This window comes from Lepus europaeus, chromosome 5 (assembly GCF_033115175.1).
Source record: "Lepus europaeus isolate LE1 chromosome 5, mLepTim1.pri, whole genome shotgun sequence".
NCBI classification, from domain to species: domain Eukaryota; kingdom Metazoa; phylum Chordata; class Mammalia; order Lagomorpha; family Leporidae; genus Lepus; species Lepus europaeus.
Genome location: NC_084831.1, coordinates 67831956 through 67859640, shown reverse-complemented (window position 1 = coordinate 67859640; position 27685 = coordinate 67831956). Strand labels below are relative to the sequence as shown.

The window sequence follows — 27685 nt, the reverse complement described above, 5'->3', positions numbered from 1 at the left end:
TGTTCTTGGAGAAAAATACACACAAGTCCTTTAAATTCACTATCCAACTCCAAGTGAGTCCCTAATGTTGTCCTACCATCACCATGCTGCAGACCCCTTGTCCATTCTCTAGTCTGCTCCCCTGGAAAAAAAAGTTCACATCTTTTCCTCTTTCTTTGCCCTCTGAGGTCTCCTTCCCAATCTCTAGCCAGCCTCTAAATTTACTTTCTGCCACACTTAGAAAGTAAAACAATCAGAAAGCTTCTCAAAGCTCCCACTCTGACATCTACTTGCCTTTCTATCTTCATCTATGTTAATGTATTCACTCTACCTCCTCTCCTCTTACCGTGGGTAAACTGCCTATTCTGCTGACACTAAGGAATTCATATGTGTATCAGACCTCATACTCTCCACATGCTCAGTCACTCCAGAAATTTACTGTTTTTCCTCTTATTATCATTTTTCCTCCTCTGCTAAGTCATCTCCAATAATATACAAATAAGTTGTAATTTTTTTCATAAAATTTTCTCTACTTGAGTTCACATTCCCCTCCAGCCTTTGCTCCATATATCTGTGCCTCTTCTCAACCAGATATTCCACAGAATAATAGCCTATATTCACATGTTTAAATATTTTCCTCGTGGGGCAGGCAGGCATTTAGCCTAGCAGCTGAGATGCATGTACCAATGCCATCTCACTAGTCCATTGGATCAATTTCTGTTCACAATTGATCATAATGATAGGACTAAGAATCAAAGGGATCACATAAACAAGACTAGTATCTGAAAATACTAACTGATAGAACAAAAAAGGGAGAGAACGATCCAACAAAGGAAGCAGGATACACAGCAGACTCATAGAATGGCAGGTGTCCTAAATAGCACTCTGGCCTCAGAATCAGCCCTTAAGGCATTCGGATCTGGCTGAAGAGCCCATGAGAGTATTTTAGGCATGGAAAGCCAAGACACTCTTGGAAAAAAAAAAAAAGAGGACCTAAATGAAAGATCTCTGTGAGTGAGATCCCAGTAAAAAGAACGGGGCCATCAAAGAAGGAGGTACCTTTCTCTGAAGGGAGGAGAGAACTTCCACTTTGACTATGACCCTGTCGGAATAAGATCGAAGTCAGCGAACCCAAAAGGCTTCCATAGCCTTGGCAACTCATGACTAGAGCCTAGGGTGATTACTGATTTCATAAACAAGAGTGTCAAATTGTTAAATCAACAACAGGAGTCACTGTGTACTTACTCCTCATGTGGGATCTGTCCTTAATGTGTTGTCCAATGTGAATTAATGCTATAACTAGTACTGACATAGTATTTTACACTTTGTGTTTCTGTGTGGGTGCAAACTGATGCAATCTTTACTTAATATATATTAAATCAATCTTCTGTATATAAAGATAATTGAAAATGAATCTTGATGTGAATGGAATGGGAGAGGGAGCGGGAGATGGGGGTGTGTGTGGGAGGGAAGTTATGGGGGGGGGAGCCAATGTAATCCATAAACTGTACTTTGGAAATTTATATTTACTAAATAAAAAAAGAAAAAAAAAGAAAAAAAAGAAAAGGTACAATGTATATTTGATCATGTATACAATGTGGGATGATTAAATCAAGCTAATAATCTTGCTGGCTTCTACAACAAAGCTTATTGGCATTTTCACTGAGACTGTATTAAATCCATATATTGATTTGCATACAAGTAACATTAAAATAATGAGTATTTTAACTATCATATCAGCCCATTTATTTAAGTTTTTTAAAATTGAAGCAATATTTTAGTTGTCTGTCTAGCACAACTATTAAATAATATTCTTTTATTTTTATTCTCTTCATTTCCTCTAACCTCAAAACAAACCAAAAAAAATCCCAATATCTATTTGGTTTTTCTATTAAACATGAGTTTTTCTTAAAAAAAAACAAAAAACAAAAAAAACAAAACTTGTCATGGGACTCCAAATCTCATTAAGCTCGGTGGTAAAAATGTCCTCTTAATTGTTAAAGTGATCATATTAAGTGTTAAAATGAACATACAGATAGGACTACATGTGAAAGTGATCATATAAATAGGATCAAGTGTCTGGTAATAATAATAGATAGAATTTAAAAAGGAGAGAATGTTCCAAAATGGGAAGCAGTCCACACAGCAGACTCATAGAATGACAAGTGCTTTAAGTAACACTCTGACCTCAGAATCAGCCCTTAAGCCTTCCTGGTCTGGCTTAAAAGCCCATGAGAGCATGTTATGCATGGAAAGCTAAGACACTACAGCAAAAAATGTCCTACATGACAACCTCAGCGGGTGCAATCCCAGTGGAAAGTAGTGGCCATCAAAGAAGGTTGTACTTTTCTCTAATGGGAGGAGAGAACTTCTACTTTGCTTATGGCCTTGTCTAAATAATGATAGAGTTTGTGGACTCAAAAGGCTTCCATAGCCTAGGCAGCTCATGTCAAGAGCCTCAGGGGGTCACTGATGTCATACTTAAGAGTGTTAATTGTTAAATTAACAACAGGAGTCACTGTGCACTAACTCCCCATGCAGGACCTCTATCCTCAATGAGTTGTATTATGAGAGTTAACTGTAAAACTAGTTCTCAGTTTTTGTGTGTGTGTGTGTGTGTGCAAATTGTTGAAATCTTTACTTAGTATAGAGTTGGTCTTCTGTGCATGAAGTTAATTGAAATGAATCTTAATGGAGAATGGGACTGGCAAGGTGAAAGGGAGGAGAAGGAGGAGGGGTGGAAGTGTGGGTGGAATGGTGGGTATGGTGTAAAGAAAAACTGTATTCCTAAAGTTGTACTTGTGAAATTTGTATTCCTCAAAAAATAAATTAAAAAAATAAAATAAACATACTTTACTGCTAATATTCTAAAAATGAATAAATAGTTTCCTGTAATTCCCATTGAAAATTTTATCCATACTCCAATTTCACTCAACTGATAACAGTTCCCCCAAATGATAACATTGACCTCATTATTAAACCAATGAGCAATTTTCAATCCATGTTTATTTAATCTAACAGCAATGTTTAATTAATTCATCCTCCTTAAAATACTTTCTTCACTGGACTTCCAAGGCACAATATTCTTCTATATCTCCTTCTAGCTCTCTGGTTACTCCCTATTGTATCAGTCTCCTTTGCTGGGTTCTTTTTATCTCTCCCATATCTCTAAACATTAGAGTTCCCTATCCCGCCAAGATTAGTCCTCTTCTAACTTTGCTCCTATTCTTTTGATGGTCTTATCAAGTCTTATGGGTTTAACACTGTCTAAATGCTGGCTTCTCCAATTTAAGTCTCCAAATAAGTCTTCTCTTTGAATTCCACACCTTCAAATCAAACCAACTACACAGTGTCTCTACATGGATATTTAGTTGTCAATTTGAATTTATTACATTTCAACTGGGTTTATAATATCAAAGTCCATCTCTAAAATTGTTTTCCACTACCAACAGTCTTCCCTAAATCGATGCCAGCTCCAAATACCATGGAGTTATCCTTTTCTCCTCTCTCACACTCATGTTTGAGCTGTAGCAAATTCCTTGTCTCTCTTCAAAATATACTCTGAACCAACTACTTCTCACCACCTCTTCCATAATTCAGGGAACCAGTCATCTCTTTTCTAGATGAGTTCAGTGACTTGGCTAGCCTTTCTGCCTCTATCCCTAACCCTCTGACCTTTGGAATCTCTTTTTCATCCAGCAGCCAACATGATCCTGTTAAATATAATTCAGATTATGTTTGTTTTTCACTCAAATGGCCTAATAGCTTCATGAGTTGTCCATGTTGAAACCAAATTCAACCTGTAAGATCCTCTGCTGCCTGGCTGTATATCCTACTACAATTCCTGTGCTTACTGCACTTGGATAATCCTTGCCATTTCCCAAGGATCCAAAATAGTTCCTGCCTCAGAGCTTTAGACTTTTCCTTCTAAAGTATTCTTCCTCCAAATGATTGTATGGCTTGATCACTGGCCTTCTTCAAGTCTTACTGCAAATATTACCTTCCTAGTGAGATCTTTCTTGATTACCTATTTAAAATTGGAATCTCATGCAGTTACTTCTCACTTTCTAGCCTACTTTCTAGCCTTATTTTTCCCCTGACATTACCATCTTCTGAAAACATTTCACTTGCAGGTTGAATAACCCTTATCTGAAATACTTGGGACCAGAAGTGTTTCAAATTGCACTTTTTCAGATTTGGGAATATTTACATAGATCTTATCAGGTTCATATCTCTAATTCAAAAATCTGAAATCTGAAAAACTCCAAAATCAGAAACTTCCTAAGAGTACGTTGGTGTTCAAAAAGTTTCACATTCCAAAACATTTCTGATTTTGAATTTTCAGATTAAGGATGCTCATCCCATATTTATTATGTGTTATCTGTCTCTCTTTACTAGCAAATGAACTGTTCAAATGCAAATAGTTTTATATGTTTGGTTCACTACTGTGTCTCTGGTGCCTTGAACATCTAAGTTGGTGATCAATGTTTATTTAATGAACTAACAAGTGAATAAATAAGTGAATGAATATCCTCCTACTTCAAGTTCAGGAATTTTTCTAGTATATTCTATAAATCCATCATTTGCATGATACAACAAAAAAACTACCATGTTATAACTTTTTATTGTAAGTTTCTCAAGTGATTTACTACATTACACATAAACAACACAGTGTTTTATTCTGTAACTCTTTCTTAGCAGCAAATCCTAATTTGCATTACAGTATTTAACCTATCTGAACTGAAGATTTAACATTGTGATAAAGAACTACAGTACAAGTGCCCTTTGTTATGGCACAATGAATTAAGCCACCACTACAGGCTGCTCAAGTACTTGTGTCCTTGGCACCCATGTGGGAGACCCAGATGAAGTATCCTGGCTCTTTGCTTGAGTTTGGCCCATCCCTAGATTTTGGGAGAATTGGAGGTGCGAATTTATGGACAGAAAATCAATCTCTCTGTCTTTCTCTTGCCTTTCAAATAAAGAAAAATAAATAAACTTTTTAAAATGCCCTTTGTGGTATACAGAGAATCATAATTAATCCAGAATGCATTTTAGCTGCCAATAATTCTGACTTGCATTTGGTCTGCCAGGCAATGCTGTATATGGTACAACCTATATTTTTATGCATTATATTTTTGTTAACTGCCAGCATTGTCCAGGTATGTGTCACAAGCATTTAAGGGACAGGATGTGATCAATTTGTATACCTAACTTCAATGTGATCTTCATTTTTGGCTAATTATATGATGATTGCTACTAATCAGCACCCTATATGAAGTAAACAAATTGGTCTGATCAAGGGAGAGAATAAAGAGAAGTTGCTGTATTGTTCTTAATAGCTCATTTGTGTCTGTTATATATTAAATTTGATTTGCTTCTATTTAAGAAATTACACCTTACTATTTCAATAACCTTCTTTTATGAGTGGCATACTTAGCACTGATGTGTAGTATACATTGTTTGTGTCTAGTGTTTAAATGTAGACATCCTCATGGTTTCCATTCAGTAGACCCAGCCATCTTCTAAAGCCATGAACCATAAGTGCTTCCAGTTCTCACTCTTATAAATGACAAGTGTATCTGGTAGAGGAACTAGTACACTTATCTTTTGACATCATAGGAATAAATTGTTAAATGTCTGCGGGATATTTCCTATTCATCTTAGCTCCAATTACAGTGAATTTTGACATTGAATTTATATTAACCTTAAACATCTTCCCAAAACTATGGGCATATTTGATGCTGTGACTGTCTCTAGTTCTTCAGCTTTTTATTTTATTTTATTTTTTATATTTATCTATGTATCTTCTGTCTGTCCATCTATTTGAGAAGGAAAGTGAGAGCAAAGAGAAAGTATTCCCATCCTCTGGTTTACTCTCAAAATGCCCTCAACAGCTAAGGATGGGCCAGGCTGAAGCTGAGAGTCAAGGACTCAGTCCAAGTCTATCACATGGGTAACAGAGACACAACTACTTGAGTCATCATTTTCAACCTCGCAGGATGCATATTGACAGCAAGCTGGAATCAGGAGCGGAGCCAGAACTCAAACCCAGGCAATCTGATATGGGAGGCAGGAGTCCCAACTAATGTCTTAATCAAAGGTCAAACACTAATCCCTCCTCAGCTTTTTCAGAAAGGGACCTATGACTTCCAGTGTTTACTCTGGAGGTCTGTGAGTATATGCGTGTGTAATTGTGTTTGTATTTGCATGTATGTGGATGAGAGACTAAGAAGGCAGAAATACATATGGTAGTGGGACTGTGCAGTTGAGTTATTCACCTTATCAAAACTTCTAGAAAGAATTGTACTCCTGCTGCTACAAGACAATATTCATATTAACTGTGAGATTTAAGGAATCCAGTTAATTACTTTCCTACTCACTTAGCTGTGGTTTTAACACCAAATGCCCATGTGTACAGCTGGGACATGACCTAAAAGATGGAGAGATGTCAGCTAAGTAGAAATGGGGGTTGAGCAAGAGGCCAGTGAGGATGATTTGCAAAGTATAGGAGCAAAGTGGAGTGGGTCAGGGCTGAGGAGGGTTTCACAGAGAAGTGCTGAGTGAACAGAGTGATGTGCAAGGGTTGGCTGCAGTTCACCTGGCATGATATTACTTTTCATCATTTTTTATTATAAGCAAAAGTACAACCAATAGGGTATATGCTTCTTCCCTGATTTGCTTTCTTTCTATGTGGTTACTAATTAAATTTTGGTATCTGTGTGGTGGCTCTGTTGAGTAACATGTGATCTGGTTTGGCACTGATAGCCCCCCAAAATTCATTAACTTAAAATAATTGCATAGGTAACCCCTCTGCCCATATCTACATGGTGTTGATAGAAAACTATAGTAGTGACTGACTGTAGCAAATATCCTTAATTTTATTCACCTCTTAGGCTGATAAAACCCTAATTCTATTTTTGAGAATTTTGTGATACTTTTTAGTAGCACAAGTTATCAATATTCAGAGTATTTTCAATCACCATTTCATTTACATATTGGAAAGAAAGCAAGATACTAACTCCGAACACACAAACACTACACAAAGAAAATTAATTTTGAATCAACTCTTATTTGCTCATTCAGAAAATCATATGGAAATGTTTTATTAAAAGTCTGTCAGTGGCCCGCTGCAGTGGTCGCATGAATCTACACATGAAACAATTGCATAGAAGAACATCCACACAAAGACACACATAAATGAGTGAAGGTAAAATGGGTAGAATGTGAACAAGGATGATGGATTATGATAATATAAATTTACTTGTGGTAATACTGTGTCATAGCTATGCAAGGTGGTACCATTGTGGGAAACTGAGTGAAAAGTATGTGGATTCTCTATTATTTCTCATAACTACAGGTGGATACATACTTATCTCAAAATCAAAAGTTTAAAATAAATCCATACTGTACAATATCATGTTTTAACACAACATCAACACCAAAAAGCTAGGAGTAGAGACCAATAACAAGTACGTGAAATTCCAGTTTTATAATAAAGCTAGAAAATTGATTTATTTCATAGATGGCAAAAACTGTGTTGTGTTCTTCATTATGGTAGATAATTTGGAAGTCTATCTTTATAGATTCTTCCTTGATTTGTTCTCAGTTCAATTCTTATCACTATCTTCCTTGTCTTCACAGATCTGTGTCTCCAAGTGCCCAGAAAAATTTTTGACCTATGTGGAAATGCAAATTTTGTACAAAAGAGACAAAAGCTACTGGGAATACTATAGTCAGTTCTGCAAGCCCACTGCTAAGCCTGTGAAGGTATTTGTTTTAAGCAAAAGCTAGAGAAGAATGTAACATTTGTCTCCATCTCAAGTGTAGCTTGAGCATTTATTACTGTGTAAACTCCTAGATCACTTACTACTGATGGCATTATTCCATTAAAACGTAAGTACAGGGGCAAGCACTGAGGTGCAGCAGATTAAGCTCCTGCTTGGGATGCCTGCTCCCACGCCTCAATGTTGATTCAAGTCTCAGCTACATCACTTCTAATCCACCTTTCTGCTAATGTGCCTGGGAGGCAGCAGATGATGGTCCACATACTTGGGTTCCTGCCATCTACATGAAACACCAGGATGGAGTTTTGGCTCCTGACTGGCCTGACCCAGCCTTGGAAGTAGCCTTTGGGCAGTGAACAAGCAGATGCAAGCTCTCTTTGTTTCTCTTTCTGTTCTCTTTCCTTCTTTCTTTATCACTTTGCCTTTCAAATAAATAAATAATATTAGTAAAATACAAATGCACAATTATCTTCAAGCACACACCATCATTTGTGCCTATCATTTGTGAACTTGGGTGTTATGCAAGACTGTAATATCTTGTAAGGTTGATTAGCATTTAATTAATCAGGTGATAAAGCCTCATGGCCACTTGGCACCAGGTATAATTTTACTTCCAACTCCAGTTTGATAGCCAGTCATTTTTAAAAAACCCAAATCCCTACCTAGGTTTGAGATTTATGAGGGAATTGTAAAGCCTCATTATATTAAATAATGTTAAGAGGCTTCTAAATTAGAGAAGATGTTGTTTTTCCAGAAGAAATTGAAGGATTAGGGACTCAGCATGTAAGATGTGCTTTGGATTCAGAGTCTGGTTTTATTATTTTTGATTGAATTACAGTTAGTACATTAAGAGCGCTTGTCAAAGAATATGTATGTGATAATATCACAATTACTATTACCAGAGTAAATAACTGAGGTTTCAATATTACTATTTAGTTAAATTTGTAAAGGACCAAATTTTTATATCCAGGTGAAAGTAGTCATCACATAGCTTTTGAAATGTTAACATTTCCTTCCTTTTGTTTCAGACTCTCCCAGAAATCTTATTGGATAATGATTGTCCAACAGCAATTTTTCCAGGCAAACCTTGTAAGTGGGAATTATTTTTACCTTGGTACACAGAATCTACCATGAGTTTATTTAATAACTTTTCTTATTTCCTAGTTGATGAACTTGAGATCAAAAATGGTCCTATCACTGGCTCAAGGCCCCAGAGTTAATTAGAACAAAAGTCAGAGGTAAAGCCCATCCTCAGGTTCCAGCCAGGGATATTTCCACAGGGGCTCTAATACCTAAGAAAATACCTAAGAAATAGATAAATACCTAAGAAAAAGATTGAAAATTGATTTTAAAAGCCCAAACAAATTTGTTGCTCTATGCGCAAACATAAACACAAACTGACACACCCGTGCACACTCACTGCTAAAGTCAGTCAAAATATGTGTTCATAAATTGCTTGTGGGCTGCCGCTGTGGTATAGCCAGTAAAGCCACCACCTGTGACACTGGTCTCCCGTATGGGCACCAATTCAAGTCTCAGCTATTTCATTTCTGATTCAGCTCCCTGCTAATAGTCTGGCAAAAGCAATGAAAGATGGTCCAAGTGTTTGGGGCCGTGTCACCCATGTGGGAGACCCAGAAGAAGCTTCTGGCTCCTGGCTTCTGCCTGGCCCAGCCCTGGCTATTGAGGCCATTTGGGGAGTGAACTAGCAGGTGGAAAATCTCTCTCCCTCTCTGTTTCTCCCTCTCTTGCTGTTAAGTCTGGCTTTCAAATAAATCAATGAATCTTTTTTAAAAAGAAGGAAAGAAAATTCCTAGACAGTGGAGGCAGGATATAAATTTGTCTTTATAAGTGAAATTTGAAATACTTATATGTTTCCTGAATGAAACAGTTTTTCATTGCTTTAAAATTGTAAGCTTTGTTTGAAATGATACTATTTAGAAGAAAATGAAATAACCACTCATTTTCCTTTCTTAAGAATATAATACTAACTACAGAGGAAAAACTTGATATAAAGATGTCTATCACAATGTTCATTCAAAGGAACCCCTCCTCCCCTAGAAAGAGAACAAAAAGAGAAAGGAAACACTCTAGTATCCAAAAGCAAGAGAACGTTTCAATACATTGTGATGTAGTCATTAAATAAAATATTTTAGAATTATTAATGATGATAACTATAATAACATGGACATATACATTATAATGTTAAATAAAATACAAACTGTTGTATAGACTATAATGGCAAGCATGTTAAATTAAAATGAACAACAACAACAAAAGGATTGCAAAGAAATGTCCCAAAGTGTTAAGTGGTTGTTTTGAGGATGACAAAATCATAGATATTTTCTCCCTGCGCTCTTTCATTTTCTATTTCTCCATTTTTCCACAATGAGTATGTATTTCTTTGAAAAAGGAAGAAAGGAAATAGTCATCAGTTTGAGTAGAAAGTCAAGTCTGCCTGAGGTAGCTACCACCAAATGCTTGTCTTAAATGTTCCCGTTACTCTTCTCGGGGTCGTAAGAGTCCCTGAAGCAAAGATGTAAGGCCTGCAAGCAGCAGCACTTACTAGGAAGCCCTGATCTAGACAAGCCTGTTCCAAGAACAATGTTACAGCTTTGTATGCAAAAAGGTAAAAATAAATTATTAGTTACCAACGATATAATAGGTATAATAATATAAAACATAGTCCCTGTCCTCACAAATACAGTTTGTCTAAATCACACTATAGAAAATGTAACTGAGGATACAAAAATGAGTAAGACATAGTTCCTGGGGGTTGGCACTGTGGTGTAGCAGGTTAAGCCACTGCCTGAAGTGCCTGTATCCCATATGGGTTCCAGTTTGAGTTCTGGCTGCTCCACTTCTGATTCAGCTCACTGCTAATGACCTAGGAAAATAATTATTAGTACTTGGGTCCCTGCACCCATGTGGGAGACCAGGAGGAAACTGCTGGCTCCTGGCATTGGCCTGGCACAGCCCCAGCTGTTATGGCTATCTAGGGAGTGAACCAGCTGATGGAAGACCTCTCTGTCTCTCCCTCCTCCTCCCTCTCTGTCTCTCTTATCTCTGCCTTTCAAATAAATAAAACAAATCTATTGATTGATTGATTGATTGATTGTGACAGGCAGAGTTAGACAGTGAGAGAGAGAGACAGAGAGAAATGTCTTCCTTCCATTGGTTCACCCCCCAAATGGCCGCTTCCTCCTGGTCTCCCATGTGGGTGCAGGGCCCAAGCACTTGGGCCATCCTCCACTGCCTTCCTGGGCCACAGCAGAGAGCTGGACTGGAAGAGGAGCAACCAGGACAGAATCTGGTGCCCCAACGGGGACTAGAACCCCAGGGTACCAGCGCCACAGGCGGAGGATTAACCAATTGATCCGCGGCACCAGCCAAAATAAATCTTTTCAAAAAGACATAGTTCCTGTCAGTCTAGTAAGAGAGATATTAAGGTAAACATTTCAACCAACTTGCAATTCTCTTACTAGGGAATTAAGTACAAGTATAGTGCTCAATGGTATAGTATGCACCTAATAAAATATACTCATTAAAGCATTTGTAAAAGGAAATGCGTAATGTTAATAGAAAATAAAAGCATCATATGTCTTGCATGACTTCGACTTTAAAATTTTTTTTTCTTGTAGAAGAAATAATGGAAGGAACTTCACCAAACTCTTACTACATTCACTATAGGTAGTAGGATTATATATAGTTTTATATCTTCTTTCTTATTTTCTTTACTTTCTAATATGTCATGTTCATATTTTTTATAAATATTTGTTTATTTGAAAGTCAGAGTAACACAGAGAAGGGGAGGCAGAGAGAGAAATCTTCCATCCACTGGTTCACTCTCCAATTGGCCGCAGTGGCCAGAGCTGCACTGATCCTAAGTCAGGAGCCAGGTGCTTCTTCCTGGTCTCCCATGTAGGTGCAGGGGCCCAAGGACTTGGGCCATCTTCTACTGCTTTCTCAGGCCATAGCAGAGAGCTGGACTGGAAGAGGAGCAGCTGGGACTAGAACCGGCACCCATATGGGAAGCTGGCGCCACAGGCAGAGGATTAACCTACTGCACCACAGTGCCGGCACCTCTCATGCTCATGTTTTATAATGGAAGCTAACAGATTGGATGAGATGACCCAGAAATGATATGTGGGACAAGGTCAGGAACCCCATAGGTGGGAACACTCACATTTAGGGAGCTGAAAGGGGCAGAGTGCACATTAGACAGAAGGAAGGGCAGGAGAGAACCTGACACTATATTAGCCAAGAAAGGGAGTTTCAAGTAAAATTTTAAGAAAAGGAAAGAGAAATGCTGTGTGTATCAGTATTACCACAAATACAGTCTTTCAAGCTTTTAATATCTTTGTCAAACCGATGGTTAAGAATGATACACCAATAAATTAAATTAAAAAAAGAATATAGTTTTAATGATATGTGATTATTTTTAAATTTTTTGTATTTGACTGAAATAGACATCTTTTTATTTGATTATTTTTCTAGCCCTTGCCTATATTGCTGCTGAACTATGGTCTTTTCCTTTCACTTGTTGAACTCGTTCTTTAGTGGAGCATTAAGCCTTTGAGTATAATGTTAATTAAACATGTCATCTCAAAAATTATGAAAGGAAGGGAGGAAGAGAGGGAGGAAGGTGGGAAAAAAGAAAAAGAAATAATATAATTATTATAACTATATATTAACTACATTGAATCTGTTCTCCTAGTATTCATATCACATTAACTTGAGAATTGATGAGAATAACAAAAAGGCAAAAGGGTGTCTATTTTATTTTAAAGCTCTGAAAAATTAACTCATTCAGCAGCAGATATCAACTGTGTTCTACCATGTGCCAAGTACCATGCTGGGTGTTGGGCTCAAGCAGGATGATGACTGAAAATATTCGCCAAGTAGGTTGTCTTTGGGATCACAGGGAAGACATTTCTCATGGAACAAGTCAGAAATCTTACTGGATTGAGCAAGAGCAGATGCCCTGCGGGGGAAGCAGGACACACAGCAGACTCATAGAATGGCAAATGCCCAAAACAGCACTCCTGCCTCAGAATCAACCCTTGGGACATTCAGATCTGGCTAAAAGGTCCATGAGAGTCTCACAGGCATGGAAAGCCATGACACGGTAGCAAAAAACAATCTAAATGAAAGACCCTGGTGAACAAGACCCCAGCAGAAGGAACAGGCCATCAAGGAGAGAGGCGCCTTTCTCTGAAGGGAGGAAGGAACTTCCACTGTGACACGGCCTTGACTAAACAAGTTCAGAGTCGGTGAACTCCAGGGACTTCCATAGCCTGGACAGCTCATAGCAAGAGTCTCGGGTGATTGCTGACGTCATAAATAAGAGTGCCAATTGTTAACAACGGGAGTCACTGGGTTCATGCTCCCCACATAGGATCTCTGTCCTTAATGTGTTTTACTATGAAACGTAAAAACACTACTAGTCGAACAATACCCTATACCTTGTGCGGTTGTGTGAGTGCAGCCTGTTGAAGCCCTTGCTTAGTATATACTAAGTTGATCTTCAGTATATGAAGGTAATTGAAAATGAAACTCGATAAAGGGTGGGATGGGAAAGGGAGAGGGGAGGGCCACGGGAGGGAGGGAGGTTGGGGGGGAAGCCACAACAATACAAAGGTTGCACTTTGTAAATTCACATTTATGAAATAAAAATAAAAAAAGAATTTTAGAATCAGCTTGCTAAATTCCATGAGAAAAAAAATCCTGTTGGGATTATAATTGGAATTGTACTGACTCTATAGATCAATTTTAGGGAATTAATATCTTTATGATTTTACATATTTGTATCCAAGAATATGGTTTATTATTCCACTTGTTTTTCTTGTCTTTAATAGCTTTTATTAAAGTTTGTAATTTCTGTAAAAAAATAAATCATAATGCTTTTTGCAAAAAAATAAAAATAAAAAAGAGCAGATGCCACTGATATAGGCTGTTCTGTCAAAATCACCAGAGAAGAGGAGGGAAGAGCCAGAGAGAGTACAGATATTAAAGGGCTTGGCCATATATTATAAATGCTACAGAGGCTGTGTGTGGGTGAACACGTGATCATTTGAAGCCAGGAAAATTGGTAAAGGCTATATGAAGACATATTTTCTCTTTCTTTAAATCAGCTGATTTAATATTTTTGGGTTTAAACTGCATATGAATCTATGAAAATCAGCGATGTCTCTTATAAGAAAAAATGTAAAAATGATGCATTTCTGATTTCCCTTACCTCTTCATTTAAAATCAGGCTTTAAAAGGTTTTTAGTAATACATTTGTAAACAGGCAAGGATTCTTTTCAGGGGCCAGCGCTGTGGCCTAGTGGGTGAAGCCGCTGCCTGCAGTGCATGCATCCCATTTGGGCGCTGGTTCGGGACCCGGCTGCCCCACTTCCAATCCAGCTCTCTGCTGTGGCCTAGGAGGGCAGTGGAGGATGGTCCAGGTGCTTGAGCCCCTGCACCCATGTGGGAGAGAGGGATGAAGCTCTTGGCTCCTGGCTTTGGATCGATGCAGCTCCAGCCATTGCGGCCGATTTGGGGGTGAACAAGCAGATGGAAGACTTCTCTCTGCCTCTTCTCCTCTCTCTGTATAACTCTGACTTTCAAATAAATAAAATAAATACTTTTTAAAAAAGGATTCTATTCAATAAAAATAAGAACATAGAAGGTTGAACAATGACTTAACTCTTCTCAGAAATTATACTGGTCCACAAAGTATGGGACTCCTTTGATAGCTTTAAAATTTCCATTTCCAGCCTTCTTTAAAAACATGTAAATGAGAAAGTTAGAGGGGCAAATTATTAAGGATTCACAAACAAAAATTTAGTTATCTTAGTACCTTGAAGTTGAGGTGGTTCTCATTTCCCTAGGAATTATTCATTCATGTCCAATTTTTAAGATTTTTTTTAAGATTTCACTTAAGGTACACCTAGGATTTTTAAAAATAACTCATGCAAGTGAATGTAGCCTTTCTGTTAAAATGTGTTTGCCATGAGTGATGTGGATCAGTGTTGCTCTTAAATAACTTGTGCTTTGCATCTTCTTCATGACAACTTGATGAATAGATTGAGTATAAAATAGTGTAGCTTTTGATTGTGATCATATTTGCTTTTTATTTCAGTCCTTAAACAATCAGAAAATCTTCAGGCCATCAAGCAATGGGCAATTATCTATTTATATCGAATAATTTACATGCCTAGCAAGAATCTGGTTGTAACAGCTTAAGAAAGGGACGACATCATGAAAGAAGAAGTAGGAAAGTGATGACCACCATTGTAATTTATTTTTACAGTTCTTCAGAGATGTTTCCCTGACTTCTCTACTAAGAATGGCACTTTAACAGTAGGAAGCAGAACGCTGTTTGAAGATGGAAACGGGAAGACGAGAAATGTTATAGAACTCAGGGAGGCTGCAAAGTATGTTTGCTACTATCCTGTTTTCACTTTTGTTGCTTTCTGTTACTATACCCAATACTGTATCTCCCATGAGGGTAACGGTTCTAGGAAAAAATTATGTATTGATATGAAATATACATGTCTCTGTGGATTGGAGAACTTGGAATGTGTTCATTAGGAAAAGCACATAAAGGAGAAACAAGAATGAATTAGAAAGAACAAGAAGGTTTTTCAAAGAGGTTAAATCTTTCATTATTAACAGGCACAGGAGTGTGAGTTAAGAAAACATATTATACCATACCAAATTTCTATATACTAACTATAATGCAGTAAATTTTCTGTTTCCCTGGATATATACACAGAGTGCTTCTCATTACTAGAAAGTATATTTCCTTGGCTGCACACATTCATACACATGTGCACAAACATACTCAGAGGATAACTACATAGCTCGATGTTGAATTAACAATGAAACAATAAAGATATCCTGAGAATTTACTTCTGTTTCTTGCAGTAAAGTGTAGTACCTACATGTTTAGAATACAGACAGCAACATGGATGCATTTCAGAAACATAAAGCTTTGTTAATGAAAGCACAAAAACACAAATATGTATATATAAATGGTAAAATTAACAATAAAACTTAGAAAATTATTATCCCAATGCCAGGGTAGTGATTATGGCAAGAGGGAGTTGGTGTAACTAGGACACACAGGGAAGTGGCTGCCAATGTTGTGTTTATATGAGTGTGTTCACATTGATAATTCATCAAATTGGACACTAATGATTTGTACACTTTTCAATATGTCCTCCTTCATGCCATGCTGCTACAGGGTTGCTGTCAGAGGATTAGGAAGGGGAATTAAAGATGATGTTCTTTTTTGACTCTACGGATTTTGTAAGTTCAAAGCTGATCTTATCATTTCAATTCAATTCTTAGAATGAAGTTTCTGCAATATGCCTACATCAAAAAAAAATCTGTTTATTTTTGTTGAGAGCCAGCCTCTCCATATCTGTAGCTATAGCTACCTTTGCAGGTTCACCCACCTTTGGAGGTTTGCTGAAGTTAGGTTTCCTGCATTTATGTGATTAAAGGAAAAGTCACAACTGACAGTTTCTAAAAACATTCATTCCACAGCAGCTTGCAAATCCCTTTTATTATAACAAGCCTATTTCTGTTTAATGGTAGTCAAAAATAATTTTTCTTTCTTTGAATTCAGCGGTATCAATAAAATCCTTGATGCAAGATCAGTTGGATTGAAAGTGTTTGAAGACTATGCAACAACTTGGCATTGGATTCTCATGTAAGTGAAAACACATAAGTGTTTCTTCTCCAACCCCATTCAGATATTATCTTTGTAGAATTATTCCTTCAAATTTCCTGCTCTTTTTCATTGATAAAAGGTTAACTCACATCCTAGTTTCTGCTATTTTCTTTCTCTGGTTGGGTGAGGATGGGTCAATGATATTTGGAAATATGTCCAGATCTAGCAGAAAGTTACAAGAATATAAATTTCAATTTTATGAGTACTCTTAAAAATAAATATTTCAAGTCTCATGCAGCAATGTCTGTAGTACCTGTGTACTTCTCACTACATACTACAGTAGATACACTGCTATTCTCTATTTTTTTATTTGTTTTATTTGAAAGGTAGAAATAGAGAGGGAAAAATCTAGCTTCCATGAATTCACTCCCCAAGTGCCCACATCAAGCAGAGCTGGGCCAGGTTGAAGCCAGGAAAAAGGAACTCCATTCAGGTCTCTCATGTGGCTGGCAAGGGCCCAACTACTTGGGCCATCTCTTGCTGATTTCCAAGTAAGATGCTTTAGCAGGAAGCAGGATCAAAAGTGGAGTAGCCTGGACTTGAGCCATGCTATGATTTAGGATGCTGGAATCACAAACAGCAGCTTAATCTGCTGTACCACAACACTAGCCTCTCTCTGGTTCTGTTTTCTCATTTGGCCTTCTACTCATCTCCAAAGGATCATTCCTATTTTTTAAGACATCTCTTCCATATAATGATTGTTATCATCATCATCAAAGATCATTGTAGTTATAATAAGCTTAAAAATTATAGAAAGAAGAAGAGAGTTAAACTTTTTAGACGTGTTTCACATTCCTGCAAAGCTAAGAGAATGTAGTCAATCTACTAAAGTAGATAGATGTGTTTTCCATAACTACAACTGGTGTTATTATCAGGCTCTGTGTCACCTTCTAGTGCTTAAAAGCTTCTATGGTTCCTTAATGATTAAAGAATGAATTCAAGGCCTTTTCAGATATTCCAAGACCATTTCCAAATTTGATGAACTCACTTTCTCAGATTAATCTCCATCCTTGTTTCTTGATTACCCCTATATTCTAAACATATCAAATAATATGCCCACACCTGGACTGTCAGACCCCATGTTTTTGCACCTTCTGTTCCCTTTCCTGTTGTATCCTTCCCTGTATCTTGGGCAACTCCTTCTCATATTTAATGTCAGATCTGGTATCATTTGACTCTTTTATTATCTTCCCCAGATATAATTACTCATACTCAGAGTGTATGTTGGGGGGAGGGGAGGAAGGGAGTAGTATATACATATATATATACACTTACCTTTTCCATAGGACCTACCATTTTCTATTTAATTTTCTTGACTCCTTCCCACTAATAAACTATGAGCTCTTTATCACAGCTATGTTTAACTCATCTTCATTTCCCTTACTTCTTGTATAGTGTTTAAAACATAGCAGATGTGAGGCTGGCATTGTGGCATAGCAGGTTAAGCCTGAGTGCCAGTTCAAGACCCAGCTGCTCGACTTCCAATCCAGCTCCCTACTAATGCACCTGGGAAAGCAGCAGAAAAATGGTCCAAGCCCTTGGACCCCTGTACCCAAGTGGGAGACACAGAAGAAGCTCCCATTTCCTGGCTTTGGCCTGGGACAGACCCAGTCATTGCAGCCATTTGACAGTAAGCCTGAAGATAGAAGTTTGCTCTCTTGCTCTCTTTCTCTCACTCTCTCTTCCCCCATCTCTCCTATCTCTATAACTCTGCTTTTCAAATAAATAAAAACATCTTTTAAAAAGAAATATGGCAGATGAATAAAAACTAGGGGTTTAAGGAACAGTCACAAAAACACTAGGGGAGAAAGTTACACAAAATATATTTAGCTATATCATCCTTAATAAAATCAAAATTGTGTGTGAAATACTACCAAGTAGCTTTTAGGGCTGTAAAACTACATAGTTTTATAAGATTTTATTCATTTACATACATACAATAATTACAAACATTCAGTGTGTTAGGGTATATCTCCTAAGCATAGATTATAGTCTATATTTGACAGTAGTTAGTTTGTTTCCCTATTATCAAATCAAATTGTCACTAGATCATTTCCATGTTTCTTCTTTTTATTTACTTATTTATATAAGAAGTAGAGTTACAGACAGTGAGAGAAAGAGGGAGAGACAGAGAGAAAGGTCTTCCATCCACTGGTTCACTCCCCAAATGGCCGCAAATTCTAGAGCTGCACTGATCTGAAGCCAGGAACCAGGAGCTTCTTTCAGGTCTCCCATGTGGGAACAGGGGCCCAAGGACTTGGGCCATTATCCTCTGCTTTCCCAGGCCATAGCAAAGAGCTGGATGGGAAGAGAAGCAGCCGGGACTCGAACCAGTGCCCCATAGGGGATGCCAGCACAACAGGCGGAGAATTAACCTACTGTGCCACAGCACCAGCTCCCATGCTTCTTCTTCTTTTGGCTTCTGTACTCTTACCTAACACAAGTGTACATTAGGATAGATTCTCCTGCCCACCACACTCCCATTACATGCACTGAAACCCAGCACCACTCACCACAATAGCATCAACCCCTCCCTTTACATTCAACCCTTCTACTCTCATCTATGTTATAAGTATACAGTCAAAGTACGGGTGAGCCTTATTTAGTTAAAATTTTTATGCAAGAATTTAAAGCATGTAGAATAAACAATTTTCTTTTTTTCCTGTGATTTCTTTGAATATTCTCTTTGCACTATGCCACAGAATAATCTTTCAACCCCAGTGAAGATTTAATCATTAAAGTATTTGTCATTTTAAGAAGGAATGGCTTCTGAAGTTAAAAGGATACGGTGTGCAAGACTTTGACCTAAGAAGACACTTTGATACTGCGCTATCCTTTATCCAGTGACAGTAATTAAGATTTTCTTTTTAAAGATAACACATGAGACAATAAACTCAATAAATGTACCAGGCACTGTCTGTTACTATGTTTGGAAATCTGCAGATAGCACCAGAGATGTCAATGTTTAATAGAACAGTCAGCTAAGTTTCTAATCTTAATGAATTCTCTTTGAGGAAATTACATCAGAAAATTCCAATATGACCTTAGCCTGAATATATTGGGAAAAGAAGCTTTCCTAGAAGTTCAGTGAAACTCTAGGAGGAAATTGAAGCAGACAGAAAATAGTCATTCTATTGAGTGCTTGATAAAACCACACAGCCCAGGAGACACAGAAGCCTTACTATGGCTCCAAATGGTAGCCCATAGATCATGGGGAACCAGGAAGAGATGCTGGTGATATCAGGCATCACAAACAATTTGAAATAATTAGATCATAGTGAGAGTGAGTACAAAATCATGAGTTCAGGAACTAAGTGGACAGGTTTTTTTTTTTTCTTCTTTTTTGCTCCTTTCTTGCCTTTCTGCTCTTACTTTAGACAACAATATTGTATAAAGTTTTGTTTGTTTATCAAGAAGATAGAACAGTGTAAATTCACCATAGCTGTATTTTATATTTTATCATAGTTGGTAGGTATGAAGGAAAAATAAGTAGGACATGGTAACTATGACAGTTAGGTTAAAATTATAGGTCAGAAGAATTATATTTTTCCTTGAACAATGGTTGATAACAGACTTTGGTTTATTCAGGCATACAAAGATGACTCGTGTATAAATTTCTGATGGCCCTACTCTTTAATAGGAAAGTCTTAATGAAAATAATTGCTGATGCTTTTTGTTCTTATAAATGTCCCTGTATCCAGGTAAAATAATTTGAGAATCATTTTGCATAGGAAAAAAGTGTCATCTTGATGCTTAGCATACCTGACCTCTGCATTTGTTGTGGGTTTTTCCCCTCCAGTGGCCTGACTATCGCAATGGTGCTTAGCTGGATGTTCTTGATACTCATGAGGTTTATAGCTGGATTCCTCTTCTGGTTCTTCATGTTTGGTGTGCTTGGAATTATAGGATACGGTAGGTATCACTCCTCTTAAAGTCGCAGGATGTTATAATCGTCTTTTTTTTTTCCCAGCTACTATTATCATCAGAAGTATTCACTTGCAATAAATTTAATTTTCCCGCAAAATGCATTGAATTTAGAAAAAATATTCAATTTTGAACCTATTGTCTCTCTAGCTACTTTCTTCCTTATGTTGAGAAAAAGTGCTATCAGAATATCCTACTCTTTTTCCTGCCAGTTTTTGTTCTCATGCCTCATGAATATTAAGGAAGAGATAAAACGATTCCTTTAAGATTAGTGAAAAACATTCAGACCACTTCTTTTATTTCTTCAACTTTTCTCACTGAGCAAAAGCCAGATGTGCATTCTTACAGAAGCGTGATTTAACTTTTGACTTTCGTAAATTTAGATAGAATTTTTAATCCATATACTGTCACCCCCTAGAGGCAAGTATTTGGAAGTACATGCAATGGATGGAGTTTTATTTCAAGGTTGAAATCTAACCACTAACTTAATCTCTCCAAAACCAATACATGTCAGATACCATATATACAATCAGTGAAGAAATTAAAATGTCTCCCATGTAACAGTACACCTTTATAGCAGCTTGCTTTCAGTCTTCTAAAAAATGCTTTGGGCCAAGATATAAATGTTTGACAGGCTTCTATTCCAAAGAAAATTTCACCTAAACATTTGAATTGATTACACAGTTTTAGGGTAATACAAATCAGAAACACCAATCTCCTATTTCCATCATTCAGAAAAGAGCTTTATATACATTAGGATAAGAGTGCTTTTGAGGCTCCAGATTCTGCAGTTAGGCAGGATTATAATCCAGCCTCAAAACATACAACTGAGTGACTTTGGAAAAATTAAATTAATGATTATGACACTCAGTTTCTTTATATATCTATAACATCAGAACAGTGGTGTACTGCATCTCAGAAGATTGGAAAGATGAAAATTAATACACATCTCTGAGAAGAGTCTCTGGACACAGTAAGCAGAATGTGTATTAGGTTGTTATTATCCTCCTCATTACCTTCAGTGAGTATCTAGTAACTCACTCAGATCTCGTGGGTAACCCTTACCTGCCCCTGCTGTGTAGCTGCTAACCATTCCTCCCGAGCCCAGCCAGGTAACATATTAGAGGTGGGTCACAAAAAGGATGGTCTCCTAGTCAGAGACTCCAATGAAAGGTTAAAAAAAGCTAGTTTTACACAAAATTCATTTTGTTTAAAAATGAACAGCTTAGAATTCAAAATAACCCCTACCTGGCCGGCACTGCGGCTCACTAGGCTAATCTTCCGCCTGTGGTGCCGGTACTCTGGGTTCTAGTTCCGGTTGGGGCGCCGGATTCTGTCCCAGTTGCTCCTCTTCCAGTCCAGCTCTCTGCTGTGGCCCGGGAAGGCAGTGGATGATGGCCCATGTGGTTGGGCCCTGCACCTGCACGGGAGACCAGGAGGAGGCACCTGGCTCCTGGCTTCAGATCGGCGCAGCACGCTGGCCGTGGCGGCCATTTGGGGGGTGAACCATTGGAAGGAAGACCTTTCTCTCTGTCTCCCTCTCTCACTGTCTAACTCTGCCTGTCAACAACAACAACAACAAAAATAACCCCTACCCTTTGTCAGTAGACAGCCTGGGCTTGTCACTTAATCACTCTTTCATTCTTATCAAAAAGGAAAGGATTAGGGGCCCACTGCTGTGGCAAAGAAGGTGACGCTACCACCTGTGGCACCAGCATCCCATATTGGCGTTTGTTCAAGTGCCAGCTTCTCCACATCTGTTCTAGCTCCCTGTTAATGTGCCTGGGAAAGCAGTAGAAGATGGCCCAAATGCTTGAACCCCTGCACCCATGTGGGAGACCTGGAAGAAGCTCCTGGCTCCTGGCTTCAGATCAGCTCCAGCACTTGCAGCCATTTTGGGAGCAAACTAGCGGATAGAAGATAGCTCTCTCTCTAATTCTGCCTTTAAATAAATAAATAAATAAATATTAAAAAATTAAAGAAGGAAAGGATAGTGAAGTCTGCTAATGCCTTTATTGATTTACCTTAAGCAATGAAAAAAAAAAAAAAACTCTGAAACTGGCTGTGGTACAACTTTTACAATGGAAAAAGGGAAAAGATGGTCAATGTATAAAAAGTACAATATAAACAACCAATTTGGCTCTTATTGACTCCCTAGGTGGTGTTAAGCCAGCAATTAATGGTGTTTATTGGATGCTATTTATTGGGTGAGGAAATGTCCCATTAGGTTGGGAAGTGCAGTGTAAGTAAATAAAACCGCTTGTAACTTCCTTCTATTACATTCTTGGACAAACTGCCTTCTACACATTATGGGGAAGCCAATCACGTTGTACTGACAGCAGCCCATTTACTGGGGCCAAGAAGTGACATAGTGAGCAAAGAAAAAACAATATTATTTGTGGGCAGGAGCCCATGTACAACCATGTATCAGTTTTCACTGATTAGAACACGTTAAGAGGTTCACAGAAAATGCTTACAATGTGGTAGTTGTGGGCATGGATTGGAGTTTGAAAAGGACACAATCCTAGATTCATCACATATTGATGTGTGATCCTCCAAAAAGTACATAGTCTCTCTAATTCTTGGTTTCCTCAACTATAGAATTGGAACTGTGAGTATTAAATCAAATAGTTTATATAAAGCATTAGAAATGTCCTAGTGTAAGGTAAATGTTCCACTATTTGTTATTGTAACTGTTCTTGTTGTTAGGCCATACTATTATTGAGGAAAAAGGGCATACGTCCATTATCATAACTTAAAAGAACAACAAAAAATAGGAATAAGAGAGAAAAAGAAAAAGAAATTGAAACATACTGCCTACATTTTCACATCCATCAATATGAGGGAATTAAATAGTTGGAAGGGCCTCTTAAAAACAAACAATGGCATAAAGATTAATACTGTATTGTTTTATATAATATATTGTTTTTTATTAGCTTATAGAAAATAAAGAAAATCTCTCCAAAAGAAAACAAAATTTAAGCCCATGGGGTAAAATCAAACTGGGGAAATGAGCAGGAAGCACGTGTGAAAGTCTGGGTGGCCCATGCCTGTACTGGAGTCAGGAGACTCAGGTCTGAGTCAACACCAAAGCAGGGAATCAAACCTGTAACCCCCAGACTAAGTCTGGATTCCTGAAAATGTCTAAAATGACCCTTGCTTAGTAGTACCAATTGGCCACCAACAGAAACAAATGTAAGTTTTCACTAGATGAGGCATTTCTCAATCTATATTAACAGGTTTCCACAGATTAAAATCAACAAAGAGAGATTACCAAAATACAAGAAACTGCCATATGTGAAAATCAATAGAAACTATAAACATCAGACTGAGGTGTCCAGTAGAGTCCGATATGGGAATTCATAGATATAGAACATGAAGTAGCCCTATATAAAATGTTTAAAGAATTAAAGATAGAATCACAAAAATGAGAAATCAATAAAGATATTCAGGCATACATGAAGATGAACCAAATAGAACATTTCAAACTAAACAATTGGTAGACTAAAATTAAATTAATAAACTAAGTGGCAAAATAGAAATGTAATGAACTGAAATATGACTCTGAAATAATTACTCAAAATAAGGCAGAATGTGACAAGTGAGCAAAAATATGATTGTGTGGTTCAGAGTGAGAACAGGTTGAGTAAGGCCTGATATATATTAGTCATATAGTCATATTGAAAGTTGTTGACTAACGATGGATCTTGGTATAAACAAGGAGAGTGAAGGAATTGAAATTAATGTGTATTCACGCATTTGTTTATTCATTCAACAAATATTAATCAGCTATTGCATAGAGGCGCTATTCTAGACTCTTGACATATAACAGTAAAGAAACAGGCAAAGGTTTTTACTTTCTAGATGCTTATGGCCTAGGTAAGTTATATACTAAAAAACAATGATTATCATGGAAAAAAGAAAAAGCAGAGCAGGTGAAGGAGACTGAGAGTACCGTGGTAGAGAGAGAAGCAAAAAAAATGCAGCACTATTAATCTTAATGCAAAGAGATCTGAGAAAATACTTGAAGGAAGCAGTGGTTACTCAGTCAGCAGATGATGGAAAAATTCCAGAAAGTAGTAACACCTAAAGCAAAGATTTTAAGGAAGCTGTCCGAATGGGTGCACTGAGTATAGGAGAGAATAGTATATGAGATCATAAAACTGGTGGAGGTTCAGAGCCTTACAGATTGCTGTAAGACCTTGCCTTTTACTCTGAATGAATTGGGGAGGCATTGCCTGGTTTTGAGCACAGAAGAAATGTGATATGATGATTGTTCTAGTGTCTGTGTTGAGAACAGACTGTAGTAAGGCAAGATGAGAAGTCATGAGACCAGTGAAGAGGATATTGCAGTAATCCATATGCCAAAAATGGAAAGTTCATATCATGAAGGTGGTGATGAAGACAGAATGTATGTTTTTAATGAATTACCAGCTGTATTTTCTGATGAATTGAATGCTTCTGTGAAAGAGAGAGGAAAAATGATTCCACAGAAAGATAGGAGATACCAAGAGAGGATAGTAAGCAAAGAAAATGAATTGATAAACCAGTAGGCAAAGCTAAGCAAACTTTGCCTGTATAAAATAAAATGTCCAAATTTAGGTGGAAATATACATAACTAAAATCCAGAGTAGGGTGATTATTGAGTGACCCAAGGTCCTTATATTTCTTTCTTAAGATACTCATTTTAAACTTATTAAGAATATACATGAATTTTCAAGGGCAATCTATTATAAAAATAAAGTACATAGTTCCAAACTAGTCCAGAAGAAAAAATGGAAAATAAGTAAATAGATCCATCTTTGTTTTTTTATGACAGCTTTATTGAGATCTGATTCACGTATCCTATAATTCCCTCACTGAAAGTATAAATTCAACAATTTTTAGTATAGTCACATAGTCATGCAGCCACCATTATAATCAACTCTACAACACTTTCATCATCTTCCTAAAGAAACATCATATCCATGAGCAGTCACTCCCCAATTCCCTTCAACTCTCTCAGACCTAGAGCATCCCCCTCTTTTTATACTCTCTAAATATGTTAACTACCACAAATAAGAAAAAACATGCGATATTTATCTTTTTCAGTCTGGCTTATTACACTTAGCATAATATTCTCCAGTTATATTCATTTTGTTACTAAAGACAAAATTTCATTATTTTTATGGCTGAGTAATATTCCATTATATATATATATATATATATATATATATATATATAACACATTTTCTTTATCTAGTCACAACTGATGGACATCTATGTTGCTTCCCTATCTTAGCTAATGTGAATCGAGCTGCTATAAATATAGGAGTACAGATAACTCTTTCATATGCTGATTTACTTTCTTTTGGATATATTCACAGGAGTTGGGTAGTTTAGTCATATGTTAGATTTATTTTAGTTTTCTCAGGAATCTACATATGTTCTTCTCAGGAATCTCCATACCAATGTTCCATTGGTCATTCACAATAGTTGTACCAGTTTGCATTCCCAACAACAGTGTAGTAGTGTACCTTTTTCTCCATATCCTTGCCAGCATTTGTGATTTTTTTTTATTTTCATATGGGATTCTAACTGGGATGAGGTGATACCTCATTGTGGCTTTTATTTGCATTTCCTGATAGATAGTGATCTTGAGCATTTTTTCATATGTCTGTTGGCCAGTTTTATTTTATCCTGTGAAAATTCTTGTTTATGTCATTTGCCCATTTCTTCACTAGATTGACTTTTGTTGAGTGTCTTGAGTTCCTTATATATTCTGGATATTAATATTTATCCAATGCATAGTTTGCAAATATTTTCTCCCATTCTTAACTTTGTTGAGTGTTTCCGTTGATGTGCAGAAGCTTCTGGCTTATGTAATCCCATTTGTTTATTTTTGCTTTCATTGCCTTTGCTTCTGGAGTCTTATCCAAGAAGTCTTTGCCTATTCTGATGTCCTGCCATGTTTCCTCTCTGTTTTTGTCTAGCCATACAGTGGTTTCAGGTCGCAGGTTTAGATTTTTGATCCATTGTTAATTGTAAGGTAGAGATCTTGATTCCTTCTTTTGCATGCTGAGGTCCAATTTTCCCAACACCATTTGTTGAAAATATTGTCCTTTCTCCAAGGAATGATATTAGCTTGTATGTAAAAAAAATTAATTGGTCCTAGATGTGTGTAATAATTTCTGGAGTTTTTATTATGTTCCATTGGACTACATGTATATTTTTGTGCCAGTACCAGGCTGTTTTGATTATAACTACCCTGTAGTATGTCTTGAAATGTGGTGTTGTGATGCCTCTAGATTTGTTTTTATTGCTTAAGATTGCTTTAAATATTTGAGATCTCTTGTGTTTCCATATGAATGTTAGGATTTTTTTTCTAGATCTGTGAATAATGTCCCGAGTATTTTGATTGGAATCACATTGAATCTGTAAATTGCTTTGGATAGTATGGACATTTTGATGATATTAATTCTTCCAAACCATGAACATGGTAGGTTGTTCAATTTTTCCATATCTTCTATTTCTTTCATTAATGTTTTGTAATTTTCATTGTAGAGATCTTTCACATCCTTGGTTAAATTTATCCCAATATATTTATATCTTTTTATAGCTATTGTGATTGGGACTGATTTTATAAGTTCTTTCTCAGCCAGAGTATTGCTGCTCTATGATTTTGTGTATTGTGTATTGATTTTATATCCAGCAACTTATCCAAATTATCTTAGGAGTTTTAATAGTCTCTTAGTAGAGTTTTTTGGTTCCCCATATATAAAACATCATCTCATCTGAAAACAGGAATAATTTAACACCTCCTTTCTAATTTGTATCCCTTTGATTTCTTTTCTTGCCTAATAACTCTGGCTAAAACTTCCAGAACTATATTGAGTAATAGTGGTAAGAGTGGACATCTTGGTCTAGTTCTGGATCTTTGTAGAAATGCTTCTAGCTTTGTTCCATTCAATATAATACTGGTATTGGTTTCATCATATATCACCTTGAATGTTTTGAGGTATGTTCTTTCTATACACGGTTTAAGGATTTTATATCGAAAAGGTGTTGTATTTTAACAAATGCTCTTCTCTTCACCCATTGAGATAATCATATGGTTTTTATCCTTCATTTTGTTAATGTTACATATATCATTTATTACTTTGCATATATTGAACCATCTCTGTATCCCTGGGATAAATCCCACTTCATTTGGGTTGATGATATTTTTGATGTGATGTTGGATTTGATTAGCTAGTATTTTGTTGAGGATTTTTGCATCCATGTTCCTTTA

The 27685-nt window shown here is 37.0% G+C and overlaps 1 protein-coding gene across 7 annotated transcripts in view; it reads left to right on the top strand.

Annotated features, from left to right (window-relative positions):
• Window positions 1-27685, top strand: part of SLC44A5 (solute carrier family 44 member 5) — a 440515-nt gene that overhangs the window by 384366 nt on the left and 28464 nt on the right. For all 7 annotated transcript variants that reach the window (XM_062191562.1, XM_062191561.1, XM_062191559.1 and 4 more), the window contains 5 exons: window positions 7624-7749; window positions 8795-8855; window positions 15064-15187; window positions 16387-16470; window positions 20291-20403. In XM_062191562.1, the coding sequence (XP_062047546.1) occupies window positions 7624-7749; window positions 8795-8855; window positions 15064-15187; window positions 16387-16470; window positions 20291-20403 (508 nt within the window). The remainder of the gene's footprint in view (window positions 1-7623; window positions 7750-8794; window positions 8856-15063; window positions 15188-16386; window positions 16471-20290; window positions 20404-27685) is intronic.